The 16,922-nt window shown below is 32.2% G+C and overlaps 1 protein-coding gene across 1 annotated transcript; it reads right to left on the reverse strand.

Annotated features, from left to right (window-relative positions):
* Positions 1–2,519: 2,519 nt before the first annotated feature.
* On the reverse strand, positions 2,520–11,831 carry LOC132718945 (sulfotransferase 1C2-like). Its single transcript, XM_060702657.1, has 6 exons — positions 11,681–11,831; positions 8,206–8,391; positions 6,999–7,322; positions 5,947–6,050; positions 5,144–5,321; positions 2,520–4,061 (listed from the first exon to the last, which is right to left on the reverse strand). Exons 2-6 carry the CDS (start codon positions 8,384–8,386, stop codon positions 3,961–3,963), a joined length of 888 nt encoding a protein of 295 aa, XP_060558640.1. The 5' UTR covers positions 8,387–8,391; positions 11,681–11,831; the 3' UTR covers positions 2,520–3,960.
* Positions 11,832–16,922: the final 5,091 nt, after the last annotated feature.

Genomic DNA, 16,922 nt, shown 5'->3' on the forward strand with positions numbered 1-16,922 from the left:
ACATTTTTTGCAACTTTACTTGACAGTTATTTTCAATGTATGTTAAATGAGCTGTTTGTTTGTATATATTTGTTTGACGCTTCCCATTGCCGGAGTTATAATTATTATTATACGAAATCATGTATTCCATTAATGCTACATTAGAAGGGAGATAATCATGTCATATTCTCTAATATTTATTGGTTATCCTAGTTTTCTCCCTTTAAGTAAAACGTCTCTTGAGATTTCAGTCTTTCACATCATTGTTCCGGACAAGACAAAGCGGTCGGACAGACTGACAAAGCGGCGACTATATGCTCATCTTCAGGGGAGCATAAAAAATCCATCTTCAAAATATGATAAACAAGATCAACAAGGAAAGGCGGCGTTCAATGAAGGCCAATTATAGACATTGGATTATGGATGCTATGATTGACTTAACAAGTCAATGAAACACTTCAGCCAGTAACTTTGAATTGAATTTAATAACTTAGGCTTTGGTCCAAAGGTAAAATGTCTCTACCAACATAGATATTTCAATATCATCCATCTGTATATTGTATAAAAATCAGTTTCGAGGACAAGCTAGTCAAAGAAGATTTGTTGCTCCACAGAAAACTGTGGGCTTTAGGCCATACATCAGTAAGCAATGAAATATTAAAATTACAACATCTCAAGTATAAATTTCAGTCTGATGTTTTACTTACTCTAGTATTTTCTTCTTACTTAAGCATTAACTTGATGGTTTTACTTTTTGTTTGCCTAATGCCCTGCCCTGTTTTAATTTGGGTCCTGTTGGACTCCTTGCCGGTGATTATGTGTAGCTGGGTCGTGTTTGGGTTGCGTTCATTGAACGTCGACCTTTCTTGTTGATATTGTTTATCATATTTTAAGCTCCAATAATCTGGTCTAAGTCTTCCTTTACATGTATATTCAATAAATTCAAAATCTGTTTTCTGTTAAACTTTAAGAGATAAACTTGAAAAAGAAAAACACCTTGGTCGTAGTGAAGGCCCATTCAGTAAAAAGCCGTAACCTTACCTTATATACTTTGTCGGTTTCACCATCATCGTAATTCTGCTTAAGCTGGTGCTAGGGGGCGTGGACGGTAACTTGCACTTTCCATTACCTCCATGAACAGGCTCAATCAAACCGAGCCTGCAACATTTACAGACCCAGCAACAAAAACCAGCGACAAGGTGTCCAGGGAGAGCCAAAATAAAAATAAGACAGAATATTCACTTGTTACATGATATTTAAAAGAAATAATAGTAACCGACAATTAAATCAAGAAAAGCCAAGTCTCACAATATTGACAACTTTCTGGGTGACGTTTTTCTTTGCTGAAGCAGAATTCAACATTTAAACGAGAAAATGGTGAAAGTTTGAATTTAGAAACATCCACAAAATGATAATTCAAATAAATATAAAATTCAATAGTGAACAAAGCCCCTTTAAGTTCTTATTATTTTACTTAATATTACAAATCCCACCGCCCTTGTGTCTTCTCCAAATCTTTAGTTCGGTGCCTTCTTTGTGTTCCTGGATTGGTCGGGCAGGGTTGCTTTGTCTTGTTGATCTTTATTCTCATTCTTTTAAAACACCCCTGTGACAAGGGATTAGCAAGCTTGATTTCAATAGGAATGTGATTTTCAAACTTCGTAAGATCTTGGGTCATGGTACTTTTTCTGTTGTCTTTACGTTTTATAAGAAGAAGTTATGACCCAACTATACCAAAATAGAGAAAATAAGAATCCTAAAACATATGGCATGCTATGTGACCAACTCTTTTACAGTTGCACGTTACGCTTTCCTCTTTTGATTACATCTGACAGACCAAGTGGGATACTCAATGATCGACAGTTTTTTAAACCCATCGGGACTGAATCGTCTTAATTTTCGTTTTCTGAATTGCTTAGTCGTGTCCTTGTTGGTGATTTTCTTGTTGCTCTGTCATCCATTAAGTCATATATTACTTTTGTTATGGTCATTGGGTTTACATTTATAAATATTTCTATGATCATTTCTTCGTGTTACTTAGGTGTGTTGTGGTTTGTCAGGGGTTGTGTCCTGTGAACGTTGCCTTTGCATTTTTATCTTTACTTTCGTCTTTTACTTATTTTACCTTTTGTAAACATGACAAGTGTTAGAATTTCATTTGGTGTAGATTCATTTTACTTACATTGTCTCGTGTAACAGTAACAGGGTGTGGCAAAGAGTGAGAGTGAGGTTTGGAGAACAATTAACCAGTTTAAGCTTCCCAGTATTTCTTATGCTGCTGACAGTTTTTAGGCGGAGCCCCACTGTGTTAGTTAGATGTATGTCTTTGTTTTTTCATACTATTATGGTGAAAATTTTGTATCCCTTCTTGTTCTTTTTCTCGTCTACAGGAAGTATCTTCCTTTTGCCTCTCCCCTTCCCCGCACTGTAGTCCCCTTTCCCTGTGTCCTTTTACTTTGTGGGCTGCTGGTGAACGCAACGTAATATTTAATAAAAGACAAGCCAAAAACTGTTTAGGACTATATTGTTATAATGTACATTAAACAGAAGGTTTGACAGTGACGTTAACCACAAACAGAATTCTTACTATTCATTTTTTCATTTGAAATTAACATCTTATTATAGAGACATGACATTAAGATAAGTAAAAATATAAATTATTTTTATTATAATGTCCAATTTAAACAATATAATGATAAACATATCAAGAGTAATTAACGTAATGAGACACTTTAATATTCAATATTTTATCTATTTTCAATTTTGCAAATCGATAAAAAATCAGATTCATGCTAGACCAAAATTATAGAAAAGACAGTTTAGAATGTGAATAAGTGTACTGAAATTTAAGATCATGTAACTAGATCTAGAGCTTATCGGATCTAGATATATTGTCAGTTTTTAATAAAATGACAGCTAGGTAAGCCAAAATCTGATCAATTATCTGTATGACGGTTTAATTTGAACGAATGATTTTTTCTTAGGACCCTGTCTGTTTTTAATCATGTTTAATGTTTACATCGGAGAAATTACAAACAGTTCATATTTTGTTGATTTTATAGCTAGTTTGGCAAATTAACTCGCGACAAATAAAATAGATAAATATAGAATCCCTAAAGAAAGCCCAACACAGCAAAATTGAAAATGTTGCAGGCTCGGTTTGATTGAGCCTGTTCATGGACGGTACTGGAAAGTGCAAGTTACCGTCCACGCCCCCTAGCACCGGCCCAAGCAGAATTCAACATTTAAACGTGAAATAGTAAAATTTTGAATTTAGAAACATCCGCAGATGTGTTCATACGGCGGTTATCATGGAACCTTCAATGTGAAACTCATATAGAAATCAAATTACCCAAAATACCATTTAATAAGTAAATATATGGATACAATCAAATATTTAAGAAAATAAACCACATTGAATTAACGCGTATATATACAGAAATTCCAAAGTGACTAAAGGGTCGATGATGTCACAAACTTCGCGCATGTCTCACACGTGATTCCAGTTTATGAAACATGTTCTTACGTGATAAAACCGAAAATATGATAAACAAAATCAACAAGGAAAGGTGGCGTTCAATGAACGTAACCCTCACACGACCCAGCAACAAGAACTAGTAGAAAGGAGCCAAAGAGGATGCAAGAAGTCCTGACAAAGTTCGACGACCCTCTGTCTGATAGTGGTCTATACTGTTCGCTTTTAGATAAGTAATAACTTTGAAAATTTCATTGAAACGTGAGGATTTGTTTTATCCTGATTACAAGTGAAGATATGTGAGATAGTAACAATTTAAAATCCTAATGGTTATGTACTCCCAATATTTACGTCCGAAATATATCTCACAATGCGATGTACATACATATATAAGAAACATTTAACCTTTTAGATACGCTACCAGTTTATTAACAATATGTAATTGTCATTAACATTCAACACCAAGTTTGTTTTGTTTATCAGAGTTAGACATAAACAACAAGACATTACTTCTTGAAAATACTGTTTTTAAACTTCTCCTCAAACACCTGATCAAAACGTTCACTTTGTGCTACTGTAAAATGGGTTTTCCATTCACCAATATCCCCTGAAATAAGACATAATTACTATATCAACAAAGTAACAAGTGCCACTAACATATAACATAATTTAGATTGAATATATTTTAGAAATAAATATGTTATTTGCAAACGTCTACCAAAAACGAACGACAGCTTGCAGTTCATGAACAGGCTCAATTAAACCGAGCATGTAGCATTTTAAATTTTGCCGTTTTGATCGTTCTTTATTTATTGTCTTCTTCTCTTTTATTGTTGTTTGCTGTTACTATATTAAGCGTCTCTATTAAAATCTTAACTATATTTGATCAGTAATGGCAGTTGACGTATGCGTAAAAGACACATTGATTTTATTTTTTTTATTACATTTAATCTATGTATTTGTATGATAAGGAAGAATAGAATTGAATATAGTTTTTTTCCACAAATCATGGGTCATTTACATGACATGTTAATCAGAGCGTAAAACAATAATTATATTAATGAGATCAAAATGATCAAATGAGATCAAAAGTAAGTTAGGATATTAAAATAAACAAGGCTTAATTGGTATTTGATAAAAAAAAATAACATAAGAGAAGAATTGGTATTAAATAAACACAAAATCATAGAGTAGTGATGCCAATAAATACAAACAATAAAATATGATAAAGAAGGTCAACAAGGAAAGGCGGCGTTCAATGAACGCAACCCCCACACGATCCAGCAACAAGAGCCAGTGGCAAGGAGCCCAGGAGGACCCCAAACAAAAACAGGACAGGGCACAAGACAGAACATGTGTAGTTTAATCACTTAAACCTAAACACATTATCAATACGTTATCATCAGAAGACCTTAACTGGTTTCAAAAGTTATTTTTACGTGTATCTCTGTATCTCTTATTTTCATTTTGAGAATAACGAACCCATAGGCTATACATTCTTTTCTTAATGCCATCTAAGAACAGGCTAAATCAAATCAAACATAAAACCATTTGCCAGGTCGAACTAAGGTTTCCATTTTGAATATACTATTTTATTTTGCTGTATCTGTAAAACATGTGTTACGAAGATGTGTTTTATTTTGTATGTTTGTTTTTTCTTCAAAAAAGTAATGGGAAAATAGTTATTACCTTTACGGTAAATGAACGATTTGCCATCCTTATCTACAAGAGCGGCTCCGAGTTTCCCGGTATCTATGTCTGACTTCATTTTCGTGATTGAGCATCTCTCTAGAATTTGCTGCAGGCGCTCGTCTGTATTGTTTACTTGAAGAAATTTTTGAATTCTTCGCAATTCTTTTAAGCCATCCTGTTACATACATAAACCATCCAACAGAATAATGTGTTATCATATTATTTGAAAAGCATATTGAACCGTAGTCTTAAATGACTTAAAGCTTATACTCTAGATATTTGGAAGAATTTCTGCTCATTGGCATATTCAACTGGGTCTTTGTGTCCAAATAACTCATCAGATGGACTAAGATGAATATGACACGGTTATTCCCTTAGGTCCATCAGATCGTTATATGTGTTTCCTATAAAATATATTACCTTATTACTTGAAATGTCCAAATGGACATAAGAACAAATATGAAATTTTGACATTGATCTACGTATTCATCAAAGAGAAATGCTGACAATGCGCAAAGATTTGGAAAATAAATTATAGTTGGTGTGTAATATAGTTGGTGTGTTTGCCGCCTTTCGATAGTATTCGGTATTGCTCGATAATTTATTAATAAACAGGTATATACAGTTTTGAATATAAGTAAATAATCATTTATTTACATTTCATTACAAAAAGTAAATGTCAGTGAAAAATAAAAGCATTAATCATGTGAAACATATATAAATTTTGTTCATGATAACTAACGTATAATCAAATATATTTTTTAACTCTGACATCTTTTTGAATAATCTTCTTTACTTACAGTTTTTAGACTCTCAAAATGAACAATAAGAGCATTCAGGTTTTTATTTTCTTTCATTGCAGTTTCCCATGTGTTGTAATAGTCAAAGAATGAACCGAATGGCACTAAAGAAAATAAAAGAAAAATGTGAAGTATATTCCTTTAGGGTATATGCGGTATTTCAGTAACAAGTAACTATTTGGGTTGAGCTTCACGGTCACTGTAATGGTCAAATGGTGATTTCTAGCTTTACTGATGGAGGAAATCCTAAAATATGGAAAAAAACATCAAGATCAACAAGGAAGCGCGGCATTCAATGAACGCATCCTTCAACACAGGACCACCGGCAAGGAGCCCAGCAGAACACTAAACAGGACAGGAAACAGACGAGATGTCATTATAAACCAATCAAAAAAGGAGCATCACGCGAACGGTAATCTAGAGTAGAACCACCAGCGTTCCGTAGGGTAGCTAGATATCTTTTAGGTTTTACGGTTATATTCTTTATAAACAAACAAATGGGATTGGGTAACACTGCACATCTTTTTTGCCGCTTTTTACTTTTATGAAATTGTTCTTTTAGATGTCTAATACATGTCCTATATCCTATAAAAATAATGGAATTTTAAAAATAGTAAGTGAGGAAAATTTATCCTGGTCTGGCTTTTCTTGGTTTCTGTCCTACTTTTAAATAAAGTTACATGGTGTAGGTACCGTGAACCAGAATAAGTGACTATGACATGGTTTCATTAACGTTAGGGTGGACGCTTAAAAAACATTCTTAGTAAAATGTGCCTTGTGCTCTGGTCTGCTTTTGTTTGGTGTCTTTGCTCGGCTCCCTGTCGATGGTCCTGTGTTGCCGGGTTTTAGAGAAGTTGTATCTTGATATCCCCATAAAATAAGTTCCAAAAATGAAAGTCAGATCAGTCAATAGGGTAAATATTGGTCCGGTGATGGGCTGGGTACATCAGTTTTAATTATCGCTTAATCAAACAGAACAGAATCATGACATGTTTGCGTGACAATATAATGTCCTTAACTTAATTAGTTTCAATAACATGTCAGAAACTTACCACTGCCTTCCAACCACTGGTCAAAGAAAAAATTCCAAGAGAAGTTTGCACGGTTCACCAAGTCATGTTTTTGGAAATGATACTTTAAAGAAACCATGGTGTCCCTCGGGTCACGGGTTATGATGATAACCTTTCCGTCTTGCTCTAAATGTTCACGGGGAACTCGGTTGACCCTTAAATGGGAATTAATGACATGACTCTTCTCTACAGCATCCCATTTGTCCAGTGGAATCATATCCATTAACATAGGGGGAACCGTTGTCATAGACTCTACATGTCCCGGTGTTGTCAGAAAGTAGACAAGATTCGATATCCAGTGCGTGCCTATGGAATAAAAATATAACAATATAGTTCAATACAATATAATTATTTTTATTAAGTTGAACATAATTCAATGAATGTGCCAATCCGCGTTGCAACTGCATTTGAATACAGTTTACAGGGCACGCAAAGAAAATATTATTTATAGCTAATGTTACAGCAAAAAAGAGCCTTTAGAATATGATAAACAAGATCAACAAGGAAAGGGTTTATAAAAAGCTATATAATAATTATGTAAGGGTTGTCAAAAAAATGAAAAACAAGATCAACAAAAGAGGGTGGCGTTCATCTCATGACCCCCAAACCTTTTATTGAGCTTATACGACAACTAAATGAAGTTTGATGTTCTCATTTTAAAAAGAGAAGTAAACGCCCTACCTAAATGAGCAGCTTCATTTACAGGAATGAAGGCCACAGAAAAAAAGACAACTGTACAATTTATACGACTTTTGGATTGCTGTTTCGACCTTAGACTTATCATTAGGAATTAACACAATTTTTATAAATTAAGGACATTGTTTCAATGTGATTTTAGCTTAATGAAACCTTAATGAGATAAGTATTCGCCAGCAAGAAGCCGTGTTCTGCTGTGCTCCTTGCCAGTGCTGCTTGGTCGTGTGAGGGTTGGGCTCATTGCACAAGGAACGGCTCCTTGTTGATCTTGTTTTTCATATTTTGTTACCGACCATCTTCAGTGCTGCATATCATTTACTGTGTAATACAGAATAGAGAAAAACAGAGTCCCTAAAGAAAGCCCAACACGGCAAAATCGTAAATGTTGCAGGCTCGGTTTAATTGAACCTGTTAACTAGCATATGCGTTAAGTTAAATGGCTGAATGCATTGAACGCTTTAGTTCCCATCAAAAAAATGCTAAACGTACATACCCGTTTTAGGGTAGCTGCAAAGCAAAATATCGTCTTTCTTGTATTTATATTCACGAATAAGTTTGAGCTTTTTCTCGGGTTCCATTTGTAGATACTTTGCCGGCATAATCATTTCCTCGTGTTGTATTAATTCAAGCTCTGTGCCATTTTCATCTCTGATCACGAAACTTTTCCACTCCATATTTTCTGTTAAACAAGTGACAGATAAAAATGAGAAAAAAATGTTATAATTATCTATTGTAGAACAATTGTATTAGTATTAAGTCAGTTGTTTTCTCATGATTATATTAGGATATGTCCAGTATGTAGACGACTCTTACAGTCTGTGGTGCATCATGTATTGTTATTCTGCCCAATAAATGACATTTATAGACAACAATTGTGGAAAAAGATTCACAATTTCTTGGGCTACGAAAACTATACTTATTATTGCTCATTAAACTACCATGAACAAACTATTGAACTATTATCTGGGTTTCCATCCTTCAACATGGAAGATAGCAACAGGGTGGCACTTTTTAAAACTGTAGCTAGATCAATACATTACATGTCTGTTCCATTACATACAGTATACGGATGATAAGGCTTGTGTTTTAGATATATTTGATAGAAGGTGCCTGCAATACATAGCTTTAAAGAATTTGAAACGACAACAACGCACACTTGAAATACTTTGTAACATTTAAATGTTATATGATGGTGACAATTTAATGCATTTTATTTATAACAATTGTAAAAGTTTTGCGTTTGGTATAATTACGAATGTGGTGATTATCTTTGTTAAAACTCATTTTGTAATGATTACAAATATGAATTACGTATAGTAATTACATCTATCATTTGTTTGTAATGGTTGTAAATATCCGCTTCTTAAACCTTATACGATTACAGGATGTATGAATATGTTTGAAACAATGTTAATATCATATAAAACTGTTATATATGTAACTGTAATATTTGTAAATATGTCACGATTATATTATATTTGTACATATGATATGCTCTTCTAAATGGAGGAAATAAAGAATATCTATCTATCTATCTATCTGGTTTAATAATTATGTTTAAGTTATTCGAAACCAATATCAACAGGAATGTTACATTTAGATCGGCATTAAAATTCTCCCTGAAATGTATTAAAACTCAGGACATGTTCACCTTGTATATATTGTTTTCTTTCATATATTATCGCATGACTGTGAGCTTTTCCTTTGTTCTTTCTAACCCATTATACTCAGTACACTTCAATGAGCATTTCAAAACTGTATTGATATATAACAGTACAGTTTTTTCATTGATTCATATAGTAAAAAAACTGGACTGTTATATATCGGTCGAGTTTTTTTTCGCACCTTGTATATATCAATACAGTTTTTTCATAGAGGCTCCAATGGGGCAGTGGTAACGACCATTCCCAGTAGCAAAAAAAAAAACCAACATAAAATAATAAAAAAATGAAATCAATAAAATAAAATAAATATATAAATACAATGAAAAATATAAACAAAGATAGTTAATGAAATGAAAAAAGCCCTTTAATCTTAAATCAATCTTGGTAACAGTATACAATCCGCCTCTTATATTGGATGTCTTTTGTATATTTTTTTTTTTGCGGCAGCGAAAACAACTTGAAAAACTGGCTTATGATAAAATAACTGTAATGTAGCTAACGATGAATTTATTTATTTGTTTCTATACAAAAAAGAAAACATTATGCCATTGCGATAAAACAGTTATAGTATATGAAACTCGTTAGTTACGGGGGTATAACACTGGCTGGGGCGACATCTCGGGATGTTTCTGCAAAAAAATTGTCTCGGCCTAACGGCCTCGCCATTTCTTAGCAGAAACACCCCTTGATGTCGCCCCAGCCAGTGTTATACCCTCGTAACTAACTCGTTTCATATACTATAACTATTACATATTGAACTGTGCGTGGATATCTAATAAAAAAAAAACAGATTCCCTAAAGAAGGCCTAAAACGACAAAATTGAAAATGTTTCAGACTCGGTTAATTTTTTATCAGTCGTCACGTTCTCCTTAACCTCAATGACGAACGTGACTATGAGCATTTAGATTTAATCTGGACATGACGCTAGTTTCCTATATAGTTTATACTCATATAATAGGAATACAATTAGTATTATATGTATTTAGTTGGAAAAATTATATTTATGAATATTAGAATAGATAAATACAGAATAGTTATGAATATTAGAAAACTGGAAATATTACAGTAGATAGTTAAACATGTTTCATTTCGGTTTACACGAGGGTACAGTAAACAGTCAAACCAACCTGTAAACAACGACCACCAAAGGGAGAGACAAATTGTGGTCTATAAAGACAAGTGTTCTTTATTTGGGGAGTTTCTTTAGTCATTTTTATCAGTCAATGGTAATAAGATAGTAGCCTTTGTGCAGGTATGGTCGTTAACACAGGGTTGGCTATTATAATTAAATGAATATTCATTACTTAAGTTATATTTTGGGGGTTTCTTTAGTCATTTTTTATCCGTCAATGGTAATAAGAAAGTTGCCTTTGTGCAAGGGTGGTCGTTAACACATTTTTGATTTTATATGATATACATTACCTACGTTATTGATAAATGATATAGTAATTCATCGTTTAATATACTGGCCCTCTACTCACAAAGAAAAGATCAAATGATCCTGACTTTATTTTCATTGTTTTATAAAACTAAAATTGATCGTTTTTACTACAATATATGGCACATATGGTTAAATGTAAGACATTGCTGATTTGCAAAGAAACCAACCTATTTTACGATAAAATCAACAAATAACAAAACAAATACAAAATTAATCGGATCAAAATAAGGATCAATTTTAGGATCAATATCAATATTTGGATGAACTGTAAAATGCCGGTATCTTGCAAAAATAACAATAAATTTATTCTAAATTTCATAAACATGATTTTCCGAGTCCAGTTTTACCATGTCAATAATAACTAGATAAACAACGGATAATATTCGAGTTTTTAAATATGATCCTGATCTTGATCCTGATCCTTAAATCTTTGTGAAATTCTAAAAAGCGTTTCCTTTGGTGTGCCGTTATAGCTACAAGGTCAATCACTTATTTTGCTTCTGTTGCCTTTTTGGCAATTATAACAGTTATAGTGATTATTAAGTATTTTGTATCGAAGTCAAAATACTTCTTTGTTTACATTTTGCTACTTTTATGACAAATTATTTCACGTTCATTGCTACTTTCCTTATGTGACAAGCATCTTATATCTAATAATTTTAACGTTATGAAACTCGTATTTACCATTTCTGAACAATTAACCATGTCTAAGAGCGTTAATGAATATCTAATGAGTAACATGCATTTATAGCATTACTATAATACTGAAAAATCTATACATGTAATACTGAAAAAATCTAAAGACTAAGTACTGAAAAATCTATTTTAGAATCTAAGGAAAAAGAAAACCTAAATCTATTACCTTTAACACCAAAAAATAAAGAATATCCTTTGATGTAACGTATTATTCTTACACAAATATATATTTATATTAAAATATATGTGTATACGTATGAATGTTAGTCTATGTATGTCAACCTAATCCTTCAATTTGCTTCGTATATGTCCAGATATATTGACGTACACACGCTGCTGTAATAGGTTAAAAACTGGGACAATTCACATGTATTGGATTTCTAACGCGAGAGTGGCGTTTTTCTTTGTTAATGCTCAGAAACGTTGGGTTCGCGTATTTTATGATAATGAAGAAAATAGCGCTGAATGTAGCGCTGAATGTTAAATAATGTGTAGATCTTATAATGGTAACTAAATGTTCACAGAGTAGTTTTTTTGACTTCCATATTAAAGTGTATAAAGCTATATACCTGTGGGTAATGTTCTAATAAACAACTACGTTTGGGATTTACGCGAACAACCAACTAGGTTCCCTCCTTTATTTTGTGTTTAAAAAATGTATATGTTCGAACATTTTCGTGCTGGTGATAGTGGATTGAAGTACCAACTACCATGCAGCTGTTAAATAGTAAGGCATTGCGAATAACCAACTATCAGCTAAAGCGAACACTTCTTCTTTATAATAGTGTCCTGCGAACACTTCTTCTTTATAATAGTGTCCTGCGAACACTTCTTCTTTATAATAGTGTCCTGCGAACACTTCTTCTTTATAATTGTGTCCCTGCGAACACTTCTTCTTTATAATAGTGTCCTGAGAACACTTCTTCTTTATGATAGTGCCTGTAAAACACTTCTTCTTTATAATAGTGTCCTGCGAACACTTCTTCTTTATGATAGTGTCCTGCGAATACTTCTTCTTTATGATAGTGTCCTGCGAACACTTCTTCTTTATAATAGTGTCCTGCGAACACTTCTTCTTTATAATAGTGTCCTGCGAACACTTCATCTTTATAATAGTGTCCTGCGAACACTTCTTCTTTATCATATTGTAGTAACAGACTTAGCTTGGGGAAAAAAACATTTGCCGAGTTCCGGATAACATCTATTAAAGAAATGCTTTGCTCATCCTTAGGTAAAATATTTTAATCACGAAATGTTTTGAAATCTATGAAATTCTTACTAAATTATGTCTAATTTGAAAAAATAAATGAATGAATGAATAAACTATGTATGGGAAGCTGCGTTCTCTATTACAGGTAAGTAAATTTGATCTTTTCTAAAAAGGAAAACTGCCAGTTTTGTTTTTTCAAATAACTAATATTTATATTTTGTGACCACCAATAGTGTTTAGAATTTTAAAAATAATATATCTACATTGTGTAAAGTCAAGACATATTTTTTATATTTAAAAAGAGACCGTGTAGCAGTTATCATTATTTTCTTATATCAAATTTGAGCATAGTATATCTTTTAAGCAGCTTAAACGCATATAAAGATGTCTTAAAGGGACTGCCCTGAGATTTTTTGACATGACGGGACTGGAAATAAGCTTCCGAGATAAATATTCTTATTCTTAATTATTATATAATTTGATTAAGGTCTAGACCAATAACTTCTGTGCATTCGCTTTCTCTGTTTTTCCAGAATAATTATTTTGATTGTATACGAATGACACTAAATTGAAAAGCGTTTAAACGCTTTTCACTCGAAACGGGCTAAGTATAGCACAAAAATACGCTTTTGATTTTTTTCGAGTATATTTCTTAATTATGTTTTGCATATCTTTCTGTCTTCAGTACCCTAGGTGATCGATGTAAAAAAAATCCAAATTTTAAAATTTTATGGGTTTTTTATGCCCTTGGACCTCAGTGGAGTTCCTTTAAAGGAGCTCCACTGAGGTTCCCACTGAGTTCCTTTAAAGGAGCTCCACTGAAGTTCGATCGCCTCAAACACATGAAAGTTGTAGTTCTTACAAAAATCTGCTAGGGAACTTAAAAACCATAATTTTGTTTGTGTAAATTGCGTTGCAACGTTTTTCAATTTTGGGTGATTTTTTTAATTAGAATTATTTATTCTGGAAAAAATAGAGTGAGCGATAGAAATGAAATTTTGCACACAAGTTATAAGTCTTCGTCAAATGGAACGTTTATATCAGAAAATTATTTCCAGGCCTGTCTGGTCATTGCCGAAAGCTATAAAGCTTGTAAACGGTGATCTCCTATCTATGTATACTAAAGTACTTAGTATCTTTACAGTTTGTGAAAAGAAAAAAAAATGAATCAAGCTGCGAATTAATTCATAGTGAAATTGACGATTGTTCAAAAGATCTTAGGTTTAAAAAGATACTTAAAAACAAAAACAAGATAAAAGTTTGGAAAAAGTTGGGGAAGATTTATTTGAATAGGTTAAAAAGGCAAGTGTACTGTGAAATGTAAACTCGCAATTTTTCGGCCCTTTCCTTTAAGATTCGGATAAGGGCTTATTAATGTTTGGCAAGAAGTAGACAGTTACGTTATACTGTGGAGACATTAATGTATATAAGTTTGTATATAAGTTGTAGACCAAGTAACTTGAGTTAATTTTTCTTGAAAAAAAATCTGTAGGATTTGACCTGAGATTTGTATATCCAACTTTTGACAGATAACTCGTATAGGTACTAATGTGGAGTTTTGCCACAGTAGTTTCCCTTATTGCATCGTGTGTGACACTATATATTCTACTAAAATAATCCATTTTTACACAAGATTTAAAAAAATAAATATTTTATTTATCTTTTGATTATAGAATAGTATCTTTTTATAATGCTTTAAATAAATGCTAAATCTGAATAAATATTGTTGCTTTCGTAATCAATGTTTGAAATATCAACTCAAAGAAAAACCGTGTCCATTTTAAAATTAATTGCCAGAAGAAAATAAAATATTTTGTCTGTTTGTAACTGTTTTTGTTAGGTCATCAAAAGGGAATACAGAGGATTTAATGGAGGTTTAAAGTTATTTTTGTGAGTATTTTGGCGTCCAATATTGACTTACAAGACGTAAATTTTAATACCTATCTTTTAAAGTATACTTCCATTTACACGCTCGATATATTACGAATTTCAATCCTAATTTAATTGTAATAAAATAAAGCAGCATTTTAAAATCAAATTTTATTTAATGTATAGCTAAAACAAAATTTGGTATAGAATGCCCACGTGAAAAATATGCATACCGGACGCGTTGTTAAAAGTTTTGAAATTGTATCTGGTAAAAAGGGCCGTACCATGGTGACAGTAATAAAACATATATGGCAATTTTCCTTTCAAATAAGATAAAAATAAGGACTGTAAAATTGTTTCCCGACCAATCCTTGATAATTTAGATATAAATATCTTACCAAATACTCAAAAAGAAGATGGTCTGTAACTGTGCACTCAAGCGCAAAGAGCGTCTACTCGACACTGATCATGTAACTATCCAGATACAGATCAACAGACCAATCAGGTATCGGCTTACAAACTTGATGCAATAGACTATAGTCTGTTCGAAAAGTGCATAGAAATTGTCGTCTGCTTTACTTTAAGAAATGAATGGCTGGTTTTTATTTGTGATAATTTGAGTATTTTCTAATTTATATTTTATACAATGTCATATGCGATAAATGATTATGCAAATTTTAGTTTGCCTAAGAAACATAGTTAAACAATTTGTTTATAAGATCGACATCTGAAAACAGTCGCGAAACTTTTTAAATAATCTGACAAGTAAGGAGGAAAATGGATAAACTCATGTTTAGCAAGTGAGAAACATATAAACAATGGATAAATGAATGTTTATATATGTTTGGAAAGACTGTAAACTAAAAAATTAGATCATACATTGTAGCCAAAAAGGAGAAAGTCTTTCGGTAAGTAACGTACATAATAAACATACTGGATAAAATTGTTTTCAAATTAGAAAAAATATAGATAATTCTGTACCTAAAATCTTAAAATAATCTAATAAGGAAAACTATACCCTATCTTAATAATATATAATTTTATTTCACGGAAAATCAATTTCCAAGTGTAATAAATGTTCGTTCGTTTTCTTTCTTTTCAATATGAATCGGGACCGCATATTATTTTGACATCCGTCTTTTTGTGACACTTTTCATCCCGAAATTTAGTGTGTGCAACATATGCTGAACTAATATAATAATTATAACGCATCGTGATTTTTAAAGCTTGAAAGGTGTTTTCAATATATATCATTTTACTTCTTTTTATGTACATTTTGTATTGGTTCTAAAGGTTATTTTTTCGACGGATAACTTAACCAAATATCCCTAACGAAATTGGATAGTTTAACATTTCGGGAAAAAAAAGAAAACTAAGTTACTTCATGTTGCAATACAAAGTTTACAACGTTTTTCTTTTTTATTATTCGACCAATATGTTAACAATACAAAGTTGCACGCCCTGTTTGTAAATCAAAGATGAATAAACATGTTAAATATAATGAGATGATTAACAAATATTTGATTTATTAAGTGTAATATTTACATTGTCAATTATGGACATCGATTTTCTGTTTCTACTGAATACAAGGGAAGAAACTCGGGATCGCCTTAGTAGCAAATTGTCCGAGGACGTCACTTTTGAGCAAGCTTACTTATTAAAAAAATCGTTTTGTGATTCACATGTAAACATATGACTGGTAAAAAAATAAATGAATATACATAAACATAAATCAGAACGCCACTTTACCATTTTATATGTCATTACAAAGTTTAAACACTTCGTTATTTTCTCAAGTAAAAGAGATCTACGATGCATGACCAATTGTAAATATGAAACTAGATTGTACGGTATAGATTAAAGTGTAGCTGGCATGTGTATAAGTCGCATCATTTCGTAAAAACATCAGTGATTGACAAATAAAGATGGAATTTACCGGCTGAATAACAGGTAGCGTTTATCATATTTTCAACTTTTGAAATTTTGCTGTAGAAATTGTCGTCATTTGTGTTTGCTTATGCATTTAAGATTTTTGTCTAATGTATGACAGTAGATTAGATATAGATACAGAAATGTTGTTATGACTTGACGATATATGTATATTGGTAGAACTGATACTAAGAATGAATTACACGGCAATTGTAGCTTTAGCATATTACCAACATTTGAATAGTTCTTACATCACCACAAGCATTATAATTATCATCACCATCAACAACAACAACATCATCAGCACCATCATCATAAACACTACGACGATCACCATTATCATCTTTGTCGTCACCATTGTCATCATCATTGCATCATCACCTATAATCATCGTTATCAA

This window comes from Ruditapes philippinarum, unplaced genomic scaffold (assembly GCF_026571515.1).
Source record: "Ruditapes philippinarum isolate M1 unplaced genomic scaffold, ASM2657151v2 ctg8456_1_1_1_1, whole genome shotgun sequence".
Taxonomy (NCBI): Eukaryota; Metazoa; Mollusca; class Bivalvia; order Venerida; family Veneridae; genus Ruditapes; species Ruditapes philippinarum.